This window comes from Myzus persicae, unplaced genomic scaffold, assembly GCF_001856785.1.
Source record: "Myzus persicae strain clone G006 unplaced genomic scaffold, MPER_G0061.0, whole genome shotgun sequence".
In the NCBI taxonomy this organism is placed as follows: domain Eukaryota; kingdom Metazoa; phylum Arthropoda; class Insecta; order Hemiptera; family Aphididae; genus Myzus; species Myzus persicae.
Genome location: NW_019104249.1, coordinates 57656 through 74566, shown reverse-complemented (window position 1 = coordinate 74566; position 16911 = coordinate 57656). Strand labels below are relative to the sequence as shown.

The following is a 16911-nucleotide window of genomic DNA, read 5'->3' as shown; positions in this document are numbered from 1 at the left end:
ATTTTAACTAGATATTTTGTAAGAACTTTTATATTATAACATCAGAATTTTCCACTAGGCAATAGTTTAAATTAAAAAAGTACATTTATAAGTACTACTTATATCAAAATTATCTTTTGGGTAGTTATAAGTTTGATAAATCTTCACTATAAATAAGTAACTACATAATTTTTTAATTATTATATTTGAATATATGATTCATTTATACATTTGGAATAATTTTATTTTTTATTTTTATTTTTAATTAACAATAATAGGTATTTGACATTTGCATCATGAATTAGTTGTACACTTGCACAAGGTGTACCTATATTCTTTATTTATTTATTAAAGTTTAAGTTATTATCTACCTATGCTTATCTATTAAACAGTAAAATATATGAATTGTTAAATTTCAATTATATTTTAATTTTAGGTAATCATTGTGTTGAAGAAAATATAAATGATATTAATATTGATGATCCATTAGAAGTAAACCTAGAATCAACAATAAATGCCTCTTTTATAACTACATCAAGTAGTATGAATAAAAAGGATCTTGATAGGATTATATATAATTCAACACCAACTACATCATTTAGTTTTAACCAAAACCAAAGTTTTATATCTAGTTCTAATACATTTACAAATGTATCTTGTGGTAATTTTAATAACAGCAGTAATTTCTTAAATATTGTGATAAAATGAATCTCAAAGAAAAAAATATATTGATGTTCTTTTGGCTCGTACAGTTTATGCTACAGCTGCTCCATTGAGTTTAGTGGATAACTCTTACTGGATAGAATTTTTTTAAGCACTTAGCCCAGCATATAGACCACCTACTAATCATTCAATTTCAAAGAAACTTCTAGATGATGAATTCTCTAAAGTTAAAGATCATACCATAATTTGTATCGCTGATTCTAATGCTCTTGGTATTATGTGTGATGGCTGGACTAACATCCGGAATGAAAGTATAATCAATTTTGTAATTACAACTCCTAAACCAATTTTTTATAAGTCATTAGCTACTGGAGTTGATCGTCATACTGGAGAAAATGTGGCTGAGCATATTATTTCTGTGATTGAAGAAATTGGCCCACGTAAAGTTTATGGTGTTGTTACAGATAATGCTAAAAATATGAAAAAGACTTGGACTAGTATAGCTGAAAAGTATCCTCATATCACTTCATATGGATGTGTTGCACATGGTTTAAATTTACTGATAAATGATATAATTAAAATTAATTCATTAAAAGAGTTAATTAATGATGGAAAAGATATAGTCTATAATAGAAAAAAAGGGCACATAACTAGTGTGGTATTTCAGGATAAAAGAAATGCAAATAGTTCCACTTCTATGGCACTTACGTTACCAGTTGTTACTAGATGGGGATCAGTAGTGGTTTTTTTAAATCACTGTTAGTTAATAAACAAATAATCTGTTCAATGAATGTTGATGAAATTGTTGAAAAAGACCTAATGCCAAATATAAAAAAAACTATAAGCAGTTTAAATTTTTGGAAAAAAGTTGAATATTTCTATTGTCTTATGAATCCAGTAGCAAAATGGATTACTAAAATTGAAAGTGATACACCACAATTAAGTATTGTACCTGAAATATTTATAGAATTAAAAACATCATTTGAAGATACATTAAAAAATAATAACATTTTAAATATTGAAGAAAAACATAATATTATGGAAGCTCTTAATCTAAGAAAAGAATTTTGTCAATCTAAAATCCATGAAACTGCAAATAAACTTGACCCAAAATACTTTGGTAAATATTTTAACTCAGATGGTTACAATAAAGCAGTAGAATGTATTTATCAGTTATCCAAACACATGGATAATATAGAAATTGATGCAAGAAAATTAATTTTTGATTTTTCCAACTTTAAAAACAAAACCGGAACATTTTCAAAAACTAAAGAATATCTTTGGGTTGCTACAGAAGAAACAGATGCATTAGATTGGTGGACAGCATTTTGTAATGATTCAGAACTTGGTAAAATAGCTCTAGAAATTCTATCTTTACCTGCAACTTCCGCTGCTGTAGAACACACTTTTAGTACATATAAAGATGTTCATAGTTTAAAAAGGAATAAACTTGTAAATGAAAGAGCTGCTAAACTAGTGTTCATTAAACATAATTTACAGGTAACCATAAATTTATTATTTTATAGGTAAATAAAATGTTGTGTATATTGATATTGTTTAATTGTTTTTATAAGTAAAAAATTAACTATTATTTTAAAATGTTTCAATTTTTAATTGTTAGATTTTAAAAGGCACATCTAAAAGAAGCTCCAAATCTATATCAGAATATGGTCCAGATACGCCATTGTTCTCATCTACTAGTCAAAATCAAATTAACACAGCAAGTATTAGGGACTGGGGAGAATATCGCGTTTACGTGGTACAATGCACGAATATACGATTATTAAATAAATATAGATGTTCATTTCCCAACATTAATTTCTTATATGGATGGGCTATTACTTGTTTCTTATTTTGTTAAATTCTCCGGGTGTATTTAAAAATAGGTCTAAAAATAAATATCAAAATCTAAGCCCCATTATTTTCAATTATTTCAATCAATATTTTTATTTTTTATTTTTCATTGAAATGAAATATTTCAAGGAAATAAATTTCATGAAATTTTAAAACCCTAACATTTTTGAAAAAAATTGTTTTGAATGTTTTTAATTAACGTACATTCAAATAAAAAAAATACTTTCAAAAAAATTAAAACTTTTTGAAATAATGAGTGTAGAAACACTTAATCATCTGGTATGCAAGGTTGTAATGTTTAGTATTAAAAAATTTAAAATGCTATCTTATATAGGCAATTCAATAATCAAGGATCTGAAGTGACGATAACGCATGAAAAACAATAACTGACTCTAAAATATGATGTAAGACAACTAATTAATTAAAAACATTTGACATACACATGCATGAATAAACCATCATCTAGAAATAGCAATGACATTCATGAACTTAAGAGTAAGCATATGTTTTGCAATTTATTTTTATATAAATTTGTATAGAACAAATTTTAATTGATCCAAACTATTATTTAGATAGAAATTATATCATTATATTCAAAAAGAATTTTTTAGTCAAATTAGTGTTGAAATAATTTGAAGAGGGCCAATGATTTCCATTTTATATCTAAGTTTGTTAATCCATTAGAGTTATGATAAATTATCATCATTATATTGTGTGTGATCATTAAAGAAAGGATTATAATCTAAACTAATTAAATGGGTTTGTCCACACACGCAATTAGGTTTGATATTAGTGTGAATTTTCATATGACTATGGTAAGTATACTTAGAATTATGAGTGTACCACCCTCCAAATTATGATTTTTAGAAAAATTAAAATGTAGCAAGAACAATATTAAAAGAATTCAATGAAGGATCAAGCTTTCGAGGCAAAAAAGTTGAACTGTGAAGTTCAGAGTAAGAGAAGAAAATACTTGACTTGGAGAATTTTATCATCAGATGATGACAACACTTAATAGATGACAAAGTGTCCCTTAATAGACAATGTCATAACCTCCAACTTCTAAAACCACTAAATGTAGTACATAAATTACTAGTAAAAATAATCTAAAAACAATTGTACAAATTATTTGTTTAAAATACATAAAACATTAATAATCAAATAATTATATGATGAATTTATTAATTATCAAATAATCATAAGATTAACATATTAATTATATATATTACAGTAGAACCTCCTTAATACGAACTGCAATTATGCATCTAAACATCAATAAGCATTGTATTGCTCCTACAGGTAATCATCATTTATATAATATCATAAATTAATGTTAACAATAATATGTATGAATAAATCAAATATATTATTAATCAATAAACAAAGTGTATCAGATCATGGGCGCCCATAGGTAACATTTTAGGGGGGGTCAAAATAAAAAATTTCGGTAATAAGGTAATATTGTGGTAATATTTATTGAGCTACAAGTTCATAATATTTTTTTCTAGGGGGAGGGCAAGTGCCCTGTCTTGCCCCCCCTCCCCCAATTGGCGCTCATGGATCAGATAGACCTGACAAATGAAATAACTTTTGTTCTAATGATATTCAGACATTTATTTTTTTCACAATATGAAAAAGACAATTTTGCTGCAAGTATAAACAGTAAAAGTTTTATTTTTTGAAATTCTGGAAAGTTCAAAAAAGCCAATTTGTTAATATAATTTTTATACAAATTTTTATACTAAAAATGTTTATATAAACAATTTTTTTTTAAATAAATATTTTTTGGGAATTAATTAATTTGAAAATTAACAATTTTTTTCAAAAAAAATATTCTATTAAGGAATTTCCTGCCATAAGTATAAATTTTATATTATTTAATTATTTAATATTCATAAAATGTTCATAAATTTAATAAGCATCAATTTTTCATGTTTATTTGTACTAATAAATATTTTCAGTTTTCTTTTGTTATATAATTTACAGACACATGAGTATAACATAATTAAAATTAAAAATAGCCAATTTATAAATCTGGTTATTAGACACATGTCAAATTTTTTTTGAAATATCATTATTTTTGTTAAGTTGATCTAATCATAAAAACCATTTTAAATTCAAAAAGTAAAAACTTCTTTTTAAATAGATACTTGTAAAATCTAAATATTACTGGAAAAAGTTATAACTTTTCAAATTAATAAGTTCTTCAATAAATTTTGACTTTAAAAAAATTATTAAAAATTAACCACATAGATAAATATTTTTAAAACAATCAAGATTTCTAAAAATCAGATTAACAAATAAGTTAATTTTAATTTTTCAAAAAAATTATAATCAGATTTTAAGTGTTTTTTATTTTTATTTACAGAATTAAAAAAATTAAAATAAAAAATGTTGTATTATACATAAAGTGTAATAGTCAATAAATTATGTATGGAAAAAGAAACTGATTTCATAAGTCAGGTATTTCTGTTACACCCTGTAATTGAAGATAAATAGTACTAAAAAAATGTTCAGAATCCAAATTAGAAGTGGTCCCAATGAATTTGAATAGTCATCTATGTTATTTTAGAATATAATAAAAAAATCAAAATTGTACCGCATAATAGAAAAGTTATTAGGCATACCGTCTATATTAGTAAATTAATGTTATTTTAACAAAACACTACCATACTAAAACTATTTAATGAGCTTAAATTATAGATTGTTATTAATTCGTTTCATACAATTTGATAGTACGTCAAATAATTGTATTCTTTTTAAAAGTAAAAGCCACTGTTTTATTTGAAATCGTGTTAGTGATTAAATACTTACATGTAAACAAGCAAGTTATAGTATAATATTCTATATTTTATAAAATCATGCTTTATAAACTTTGGTACCTTTAGAGCACCCACCAATGCAAAGATAAAAAAACTGCCATGAAAACTGCATACAGAGCACTGCAAGGCCGCACTGGAACCTGCGCCCATAGCTTTGGTGTGCGCCCATCCTAACTAATAAGTATACTTGCATTTTTATTTTATAGTTACTATTAAATAAAACCTAACCACTAGCATTTCTTATAGTGAGTAGGTAACATGGTATTAACGTTGATGTATTTTTTATGTATAATAGGTACATTTGTAATATTTATACAAAAATGTTGTGATGTTAAATAAACAATATTAAAAATGTATAATATAAATTATGAAAAAATAAAAATTTTATTGGCCTGGGTCTAAACATTTATACCAAGCACCATTCTGTACATTTCTCATGAAATATGCATTTATATGCAAAATAAAATTTCAAAACTAGCTTTATTTCAGCATGAAACGTATTTGTTTCTTACTCTGCTATTTTTGTGATCGTGCAAAACAAAAAAGCAAATGCTACAAGTCCTAAGTCCTCTGCCCTAATAATAATAATACCATATTAAAACTATTAGACCTTTGAAATTGTACATAAAACAAATATAATTGATATGTGTTAATAGTATCTAGGTACCTACTAAGCGTCTCTTAGACGTTAGTTTTCATCAATGTCTCATTTCAATCAAGTATAGTTCCAAAAAAGTTTTTAGTATAGGCCAATTCTAAACATACATATACATCACAGACTTAGGTTTAAATACATATCAGAAATCTATAAGAATGATATCGGTGCATTAGAAGATTTAACGTCTCATAGATGTTTCGGAGCTCGTTAAATACACAACAAGTTAGATATCTCAAATCTTGAAATATATTTTACGATAATTGTTCAAAATGAATGGTTTTAATATTAAGAGTGTGTATTTTTATATTTTAGAAAACTATACTTATCAATTTTCTTCAAAATAGTTCGCGTGAATACATTATTCTGAAATCAAAAACTGCAGTACTTGTTCGTGTCAGAATTTTAAATATATGTTAACATGTCCCTAAACTATATCGTATTCAATTGTTATTAGATACGGTAAAATGTGTTATAATTAAATACCTACTTGATTTAATACGTATGTGGCGCTGTATTCTACAATGATAAAACTAATGGATACACATAATGCATAACATATTGAGTTTTATCATGTGTCATATTGGTAGCGCAAATTCATAGGTTTTGCCGTTGTTCGTTCGACATTAAATTAATCATTATGTTTCTTTAAAAAATTGACATCGACACAGATTAATGAAGAGCGGGATTCGTGAGATAATATTCGTTCGTTCGTTAGCGGCACATTTTTTAACTGACAAATGACATTACCGACGCGCACTACAACGAGAGAACACACTATGCGGCGTCGACGTCTGGTGGCCCACTTGAGCGTATGTATCGGTCCGATCGAGTTCGTTATATCGTGACTTGTCCCAATACGCGATCGGCAGTTCGATTCGAATCTTTGTTTTTCAAAACACAAGCACATTTGAACCGCGCGCCGCGCAGTTTTAACGACGCCGCAACGGTGTAGACCCTATAGATATAACTATATTCGTTATCAGCAAATGAAGGTAAACGCACCAAACCATCAAACGAATATGATAGTTGCACGACAAATCGACGAAACGACGAAATGTCAAAAAGACAAGATAAACAGATCGCTTTAGTTTATCAGTTTATCACCATTTGTCGTTTACCACTTACGAACTTACGTAGATTTATACACAGCTATACAATCGATTTTTAATATTATAATATAATTGTTGTACCAACATACATAGCAATAGTTGAATGCGTAATGTTTGTAATTTAATATGTATACTGAACACATTGCGTTGGACAATCGTTAAATAATCGCTTAAGAGGTAAATATTATGGACGATCAATCCAAAATTATTATATAGTATTAATTTTTATTTGAAATAAAATTACACGTAATTAATTCACCTCGACTCTACGTCGAGGTTAGTTTTTTTTTTTTTCTTCGAATTACCATAATTATCACACCAAAATTGTAATAAACAAGCAATGATGATTATTTTACATACAGAATGAGTATATTAATATATGTAATTAACCTTTGTATTAGGACAGTACACCACACCTGTATGTTTACTGTGTTTTACAAACGTTCAACATGGCAAATTTGTGTACATTAGAACCAATTTTATGTTCAAAATTAAATTGTTAATCCATGGCATCTTGTAGATTTTTAATTATAATAATAAAAAAATATTACAATTTTAAAATTATCATTACTTGCTTCAAAAAGAATAAATCAATAAACCCCTACGATATGTCTTAGATAATAATCTTACCTATGAGTTTGTTGATATAATAATAAGTTTACATTTATTTATAAGCTAAAAGCACTAAATTGGTTCTGCTGGCCCCAAGTTTGATATTTTGTAAATGAGTTTATGTATAAGGTGAAGACAATACATGTGGTTGTGTTAAGTAATAACAAGACGATAAATTGAGCTCAATACTAAGATAAGAATTAAATAACTGTGTGCTATTATTTAACTTGCCATATGTTTTCAAAATATTTTAATGTGAACGATTAAAGCATAATATTTGTCAACATTTATGTTTTTTCAGTATGTAGTTTGAAATTTTGATTGCAATGCTTGTGAAATGTTATTTCCGCAATGTCCTTTTCTTGTGTTAACACATTAAGCCCTTATACCCTATATTTTATATTATATTAATTAAACCTGGATAAATATTTTGTTTATACAGACATTTGATTATAAAAATTTGAATTTAAGTAATCTACTAAAGATTGTAAAAAGTATTTTTTTTAGTAAAAAATCATAGGTAAATCATAAGATCTATGTTCTTAATGATGATTAAATCTAATATTTTTGATTCCAACAAATGTTCATTCTAAAATAGTGGTATGTTTGTAGAATTCAATCTCTACTGGAAATTTTCGTCAATTGTAGTTAATTCTATAAGCTGAAATAGAATTTATGTGTTTTACAGGGCGCCCCCCTTTTTTTAACATAGGTAGTTAAGCATGCTGAAAACAATGATAAAGTCAGAATTCTAGCAGTTGACCACCTGAAAAGTGTTTGTTTTCTTTTGAGACATAGTAAACTCTTTGTAATAATTGATTAGTGGTAAATCTAGAAATATTTTTGGGGCATTATTTTTTTCTCTTGTTTTTATAGGACTAAAATACTTATCACCTGTTACTTTAAGATACTATTGTTCAGAAAAAAAAATTTGGGGGTGAGTGGGAATTACTCCCTGGCTACGGCACTGCAGACTTTATTGAACCGATGTCAAATAAATACTAATAAATTGTTAGCTATTCGTATTAAATATGAATATATGCCACATGACTCTTTGTTAGATTTACAGCATTTTAAAATTAAATTATTAAAAAGTATTGAACCACAACATATCTAATTCATCCATCTAATAATTTTATAATTTATATTCATTATTCCATATTATAATGTATAACTAATTTAGGCAGAAGTCCTCATTTTCATCATTTAACAAAACTTACATGTAAATGTATATTGGTAAAAAGTGTGTATGTTAATACAATAAATGCATAGTTTGCCTAATGTTTTTGGGTAACTCATTAAAATACTATTTTTCCTTAGCAGGTTATACATAGGTCAAAGAAAGTATACTCCGCTGTATAAACTAGTGTAAAAAATGTGTATAATATTCACGAGATAAAAATTAAAAAATAATTCACAAAGTTTTAATTGGTGGAAATTATTTTAAAATATTGAAAAAAGTAATGAAAAATAAAAAAATCACCTAAAACCTTATAAATCACAAATTTCAACAAAATTGTAATATAGATAGTAAGCTTAAAATAATAAATTTTTCTATAAATTCACAACCCAGAGTTATGAAGGTTGTAATATGAATAAAAAATGCTTATAAGATAAAACATGATTCCAATAATATAATTTTTTTTTTCTATTGATATTAAGCCTGGTGACTAAGGTCTGCATTACCAGTTGTAGGGGTAAGGTTGGTATGGTAGGTTGTTTTTACAATTGTTACAGGTATTACGGTAGGTAGCAAACACGTGTATGTGTGGTAGGGTTTTTAACTATTATTAACCAGGGTGGTCACCCATCCGGGAGCTAGTAGCTGTGGCCATTACTTACTCCCAGTCACATTCCGCGACTGGTAACAGCCAATGCGCTATGCCGAGCCACAATATAATTATTAAATGTTATAATAAAAGCTTTATTTTATGTGTTAAAATCAAAAATAGATATGTGCTAAATTGAATATTATTTAAATGTATCACTGATTTTCTAATTAAATTGAATTAAATAAGACTAATAGGCTTATAATTTATAATTTCCTTACATTGCCATTTGAAATTTAGTGGATGCCATAATGGATACATTGCTCGATAGTCTGCTTTGCCTATAACATATATACTTTAATTCCAACCACAATGAAATGTAAATAATAAATCAAGTATGTTGCTAAGGCTAATAATAGTTGTTTCTTAGTGCCTTCCACTAAAATATGAATTTGTTTATACGTCAATATACCCATATGTAATGTACATCATTGAGATTGAGAAAAATATTTTTGAAATTGTTTAGCACATATATATCTATCATAAGTGCTTATAAAATAATTATATATAATTGTGTTATTATTAATATGTGTTATGCATTTGTTTACAGATTATGCATTTATTGTGAACAATTAATTTCATAAAGAAAAATTGCATTTGTGAGATTAAGGTACACTTTAATCATACTTTGTTAATAACTTTTACAAATTAGTTGATATTTATTGGTTACTTTTATTTTAGGTAAACTCAAGAACTTAATAGTATTTTGAGAAGAGAAAACTTGCTAAACTTAGGCATTGTTGGTTTATACAAAATATACAATGTTTGATCTAATCAAGCTGGCCTTTATGGCTTGCAATGACGATGCAAAAGAATGGTATAACACTGTTCCCAGGAACATCGTTAAAGTTGATGTGAAAAATTGTTGTATAGAACTAAAGAATGTTATGGTAGAAAACCATATAAATCCATCAAATACTGAATTGTGTGCGGATGCAGCATTCAATGGCCATTATGATTGTTTATCATTTGCTCATCGTTTAGGATTTTTATGGAATGAAACAACATGTGTGAGCGCTGCATGTAACGGCCAATTGGATTGTTTGAAATATGCGGTTGAAAATGGATGTCCTGTTACCAAAGACGCAATGAACATTTCTGCAAAAAAAGGTTATTTAGACTGTTTAAAATACCTACATACCAAGGATGTAATGTGGGACGAATTTACATGTTGTTATGCGGCAGAAAACGGTCATATTGACTGTTTGAGATATCTTCATGAAAATGGGTGTCCATGGAACGAACACGTAAGCTATTGTGTTGCATTGAATGGTCATCTTGAATGCTTGATATACTCCCATGAACATGGATGTCCATGGAACGACCTAGTTACCTGCTTCACTGCAATAAAGGGATGTTTAAGCTGCATGATATATGCACATGAAAACGATTGTCCATGGCATGAAGATACAGCCTTCTTCGCAGGATTGGGAGGACACATAGATTGTTTAACATATGCCATAGAAAATGGTTGTGAGGTGAATGACAAAATACATGAAATGTTGTCTACATTTGATACAAAATAACAATTAAATTATCAGCTGAAGAATAATATTATATTAATTCCAACAGATGACAGATGTATCTCAGATCAGAAACAATTAAGTTATTTGTCTTCAAAAGATTATTTAATTTTCGCCATGTATATAGTTAGCTTAGTTATAAGAAGATGAAAGTGTTTATATTGTTATCATGTTAAATTAACTTCTTATTTGTTCCTAATGGCATTTACTTATTAAAGTTTCTATTCATATTTTTCAAAATACTATTAATCTTTTTCTATTATTTTATATTATAAGATCTCTAATTTACAATTTTTAGTATCATTTTTTAACTTTTTTACAACAAACATTATTAATTTCATATTTAAACCTTTCAAAGATTATTATTTTAAGCATTTGAGTAATTCATAAATTACTGATCCAAAATTTGATTCTAATATTGAAGTAATGAGTACTTAAAAAAATTGTGCTTTGGAATCGGAAATTAAAAAATGTCCGTATAAAAAAAAGCTAAAATATAATTTTTTTCATAAATCTAATTTTGTAAATGCCCAAAATTTACATTTTAAAAAAACTTTCAAAAATACTAAACATTTTTAAAAAAGTTTCTTTGTTAAAAGTGGGTCTCGGTTTATATATATGCATACTGTACTACTTAACCTGCATTGTATATTTTCAACTTTTTAATAGGTACCAATCTTTTACAATTTATATTGAACAAGTTTTTGTTTGTTAGTTCAAATGCTTGAAAATGTAGTCCAACATTTCATAGTCTCTGGTAAAAATGTCAAAAATACAAAGATGCATTTTTTTTTATGGCTGTAAGTTAAAATACATATAATTTTAATTTCAATTCCTAAGCTTTGATAATTTACACTTAATTTCTAATAAGTATTGAAACGTATAAACTTGAAGCATTCCATCATTATTAAAACCTGGAGCATAGTGGGTGGTAGTTGAGTGTTTACCCCCCCCCCTCCTTCTTTGTCATTTTTTTCCTATTAAATTTATTATTTATACATGAAAACTTAAAAACTAAGTTTAACTCATACAAAACTACCCCTCTCGACCTCTCTATTTAGTTGTGGTCCATTAAAATACAACCTACAATATTTTTGATGTTTTTTGGGATGACGTAAAGACAGCTAACAATATAATAGAACGTAGGTATTAAAGTACTTGACAATAATGATCATCAACAATACGAGTAAAATACGTTAATTTTAGTTAAAAAAATTGTTATTCATCTATACTAAAAAGCTATGGACACCTGTAAACTCTTGGTAGTTGGTGCATACTACACGAGTACCCATAACTCACTATAATATAGTAATTTAATAGTCATATAAAAAAAAATAATGTTAAATTAATATAAAATCTAAGTATTTTAGTCATGTTAAGGGCTTCAAAGTGGATTTTAATCCACCTCTATAGATATAATATAAACCATAAATGAAAATACAAGAATGATGATAATTTATGTCTATGTTTACTAATTAGAATTATTTCTATTCTGCGGTGACGGTAGCATGAACGGCGGCAAAACCAACACGACGGCTGGAACATTAAAGTTGCGACTGATCTAAGTACTATCAGTACGTTATCAACCATGATACGTTGCTTATCATTCGTTGTCACGTTAACGCCGCGACACGTCCGACATTCAAAAATCTGAAATCTTAATATGTTTACGTCATTTTCGTTATAAAATAATTCATATTTCATAATATTCAATTTTTATATGATAATATTTTTATAATATCTAGCACTCACTCATAAGGAAGCGATTAACTATTGTTACCTACGTTAGTGGGCTTTCGATAATGTCGACGGAATTGCGATCGACGATTGTTTATACAGTTTGTAGGATCCTAGCATAAATCTGATGGCGCCAAAGGTGGCTCGTAATGGTAGACAGAAACCACTTGCTCAGTATTCTGAAACGGTCTGTGGATTGAATGTTCCGATCTTACCCGCCGTTGTTCTGTCTATCGTCACCTGGTATTTGTTACGATATGTTGTGCAACCATTGTTCGGCACCAACGAGTATTATATAGATGAAGAATTTCATGTGCCACAGGCACGACACTATTGTCAAGGAGAGTTTCATAAAGTTGGTAGATTTTTTTTCTTATGCTTTTAGGTACAATCATTAGATTGTATCTTTTAGCAGGTAATGACTCTGTTTGTGTTTTGTGTAGGACTATAATTATGTAGCATTGGACTATATTTTTAAAAGACACTAATTTAGTGCTAGTTTATGCAAAATAAATAAATGAGAATAGTAGTAAAGAACATTGACATAGCTAATAAATTTAAAGTTAAGTTTATGTGGGTTTAATAATAATAATGTTATGTATCTAGCCTCCTAGGTTCTTCACTATATTTTCAGTATGACTAAAGTTTGAAAAACTGCCTGTTAAATAACCCACTTACAGTTATATCATCATTGATACTGGTAGTGCATTTATTGGAATTACCTATGATATACCTAGCAACAATTTATTATTTTATTAACATTAAAACACATAGATCATTTTCATGTTATATTTGTCAACTTAAAGACCAGTTGTACCATCTCTGATTAAAGTTAACCGAAGTTTAATTTGCCGAATTTGGTCGGTTATAATATCTTTTACCAGCTGATTAAGCGTGATCGAAGTATAACCGTAGATGGTACAACTGTCCCTAAATCACATAATATATTGTCTAGACATGCGATTACAATAGACCTATAAATATACCCTTTGTAGGTCTATGGCAATATTACCTACTTGTTAGATTAGATTTACTATAAAAGTAGTCTACTTGTAATTAATTTTATATAAGTTCAATCTTAATGTTTTTAATTACATTTCTTAATTTGGTTATTGTATTTTTGTACTTTTAGTCGTGTACAAATTGTTTTTATTCAATTGAATATCTTCTTTTAGAATAAATAAATAAAAATGTAAGACACTTTCTCTAGAATAAAAAATGCTCTTTCAACTTTGGTAGATGTTTTTGATAGCAAATAGGATCTAAATAGTTTTAGGTAGGTCAACATTTAAAATTCTCACTACATATTTTTTATAGTAAAAAATTTAAAATTTTTATACTTTTATAAAATAATTGCTTGGTAACTTTGATTAACAAAAAGTTAGACCACCTGCCCTCAGAATCCAATGATTTATCATTGAATTCAAATTTTACACATCCATTTCCATAACTTACTCATGATTGGGTACACACGACTCCTACTGTACTGAATTTTTTTTTATTGTGTTACATTTTTTTGGCACTGATCACATACCTTATAAAACACCATTATAGTCTCCCTTGTTATATTTCTGTACCTCAAATTTTTTTCATATTCCATAGTTCCATACACTTCTACCTACATGTTTCACATCTATATGTATTTATATATATATGAGTGTGTTTATGTTTTATTATTTTTTTTATTCGTTCGTGTTTTATTTTTTAATTTTCATGTATGAATTTGGTATAACTGTTCATTATTATACATAAATTCCAAAACGATCTATTGATTAGTATTATACTAATAGTGTGTGCATTATTTCATTGGTTTAATTATTTATAAAATATAATTAAATAAACATTGATGTTTTTATTTTTAGTGGGATCCAAAAATAACTACACTACCTGGACTTTATCTGTTGTCAAGTACTGTGTTAGTACCTTTTATGAAGATTTATGACACAATATTGTCATTACTTGGTCTATTAGATAATGATGTCCTTCATGTCAGTGATCCATGTTCTTTGGTTGCATTGCGGGCTGTTAATGCGGTGGGAGCTCCAGCATGCTTATACTATGCATTTTACCGTTGTCAACTACTTCTTTTTCTGGTTAGTGTTTAAATTTTAATTGCTGAAATACAGTAATAATATAAATACTGCTATTAGCTTTGATTCATTTTTTTAATTTAATATTTATCCAATTTTAATTTTCAATTCTCAAAGTATGAAAGATGTCAGAGAATGTTTTATTAATGTTCATCACTTATTGTAATACATAATAGACTTAAGTCTGAATCTGAAACATGAGGACAAATAGCATATTACTAATATTCTAATTTTTGTTACAGAATGAAAATAAGAAAACAAAGATTGCCAAATGGTCTTTTGTGTTTTTAGCATTAAGTGTAGCAACATTCCCTGTTATTTATGCTCCATATTCAATGCTTTATTATACGGATGCATGGGCTACAGCTTCTGTTTTCTTATGGTACTCCAGCCATTTAAGTAATGAGACTAATTTCTTGGTCAAAATTATATTTGGTGGATTTTCTGTTCTGTGTCGTCAGACAAATATTGCATGGTTAGTGTTTGCATCCATTATAGACGTGTGTCACTGTGCCGAACAATGTTTTCCTGCTATAAAAAATATTGTTTCTATATTTTCGTACATCCAAGTAAGTAGTACAGTAATGCAATTAATTACAAATATCATTTTTAAATGCGATTTTTTTTTTCAGGCTACAATTATAGAATTCTACCATTGCTGTTCAATTAAAAAAAAGAATAAGTCCAAGAAGTTAATAGAATTTTTTCAGAAATGTATACGTGTCACCAGCCCAAATATCGTAGTTATTTTATCTTTTTTTTTGTTTGTGGTTTTGTTAAATAATGGTGATATAGTTGTTGGTGATCGAAGAGCACACATTCCTCGTTTTCATCCAATGCAGTTGTGCTACTTTGTGTTATTTGTACTATCATTTTCATTACCTTGGTTGTTATCTCAGGCCTATTTTGGAAGACAAACTTCCAATTCTATTAGCAAATATTTCAATTTAGCTAAAGCCTTTCGTGAAATTCACAATAACACGTCCAAAGTTCTAGTTTTCACTATATTAATTATAATATCTGGGTTGGTGCATTTTAACACTATTGCCCATCCGTACTTGTTAGCTGACAACAGGCATTATATATTTTATGTTTGGCGACTGTTGTTCAGTCCTGGTAAACCAGTCTTTTTGAGATATTTACCAGTACCGTTGTATGCATACGGTCTATGGTTAGTAGATAGAACACTGATGCAATCTTCGATTGCTTATAGATTGGCATATTGGATAGTAACACCTCTTATTCTTTGTGCTCAATTCCTGTTAGAGCCTCGTTATTTTGTTGTACCTTATCTTATGTATAGACTACACAGTAATAAACAATTGATAAACGGTCATACTTTTAAAGCAGCGTTTATTGAGTTTATAGCATACCAAGTTTTTAATTTTGTTATAATGCGGATATTTTTGTATAGTCCTTTTGTTTCAACAATGGACAACACGGGTCGATTGGATCGCTTTACTTGGTGATTTTATTGTTAGTTATTATAAAATTATAATTAAGATTATACCTAATTGAAAATTCTACATTGTATATTTTGTGTTAATTTACTTAAATAAGAAAATGTGATAATTGTATATTATAAATGTGATGTCTATAGTCTAGAGCAGCGGTTCTCAAACCGCAATTTGAGAACCTCTGGTCAAGAGCACGATAAATTAATAATGCCCATCCAGATTGTGAACATGAAATTTGCTATGTTATACATTTGGAAGACAAAGACAACACATGCAACTTAAGCATCATCTTAACTAATAAGCAGCAAACAACATATGAATATTTTTTTTGAAGGTTGTAGGTGCACATTTTAATAATTAATGTTGACAGATTGAGAAATTCTCCCAAATTGATAGTACGTTTAAAATAATATGATTTTATTATTTTCTATTAATAAATTACTCATAATCATATTGATATTTGTAACTAAAATTTAAAAAAGAACCAATATTAATAATTATGTTTGTAGAAGAATAAAGACCATATTATTGTATTATACTATCAATAATACCAAATAATTATTTTCTTAAATTTTATT

General features: G+C 27.6%; 2 protein-coding genes across 3 annotated transcripts; both read left to right on the top strand.

Moving 5' to 3' along the window:
• Positions 1-7084: 7084 nt before the first annotated feature.
• On the top strand, positions 7085-11284 carry LOC111040451. The gene is made up of 3 exons (XM_022324374.1): positions 7085-7262; positions 10077-10136; positions 10208-11284. Exon 3 carries the CDS (start codon positions 10288-10290, stop codon positions 11050-11052), a length of 765 nt encoding a protein of 254 aa, XP_022180066.1. The 5' UTR covers positions 7085-7262; positions 10077-10136; positions 10208-10287; the 3' UTR covers positions 11053-11284.
• A 319-nt stretch (positions 11285-11603) lies between these two features.
• LOC111040450 (putative Dol-P-Glc:Glc(2)Man(9)GlcNAc(2)-PP-Dol alpha-1,2-glucosyltransferase) lies at positions 11604-16581 on the top strand. Of its 2 annotated transcripts, none has more exons than XM_022324373.1 (4): positions 11604-11849; positions 14649-14879; positions 15119-15445; positions 15509-16581. In XM_022324373.1, exons 1-4 carry the CDS (start codon positions 11844-11846, stop codon positions 16343-16345), a joined length of 1401 nt encoding a protein of 466 aa, XP_022180065.1. In that variant the 5' UTR covers positions 11604-11843; the 3' UTR covers positions 16346-16581. The 2 variants fall into 2 exon arrangements, with proteins under 2 accessions (XP_022180065.1, XP_022180064.1); XM_022324372.1 differs by lacking the exon at positions 11604-11849 and adding an exon at positions 12636-13141.
• Positions 16582-16911: the final 330 nt, after the last annotated feature.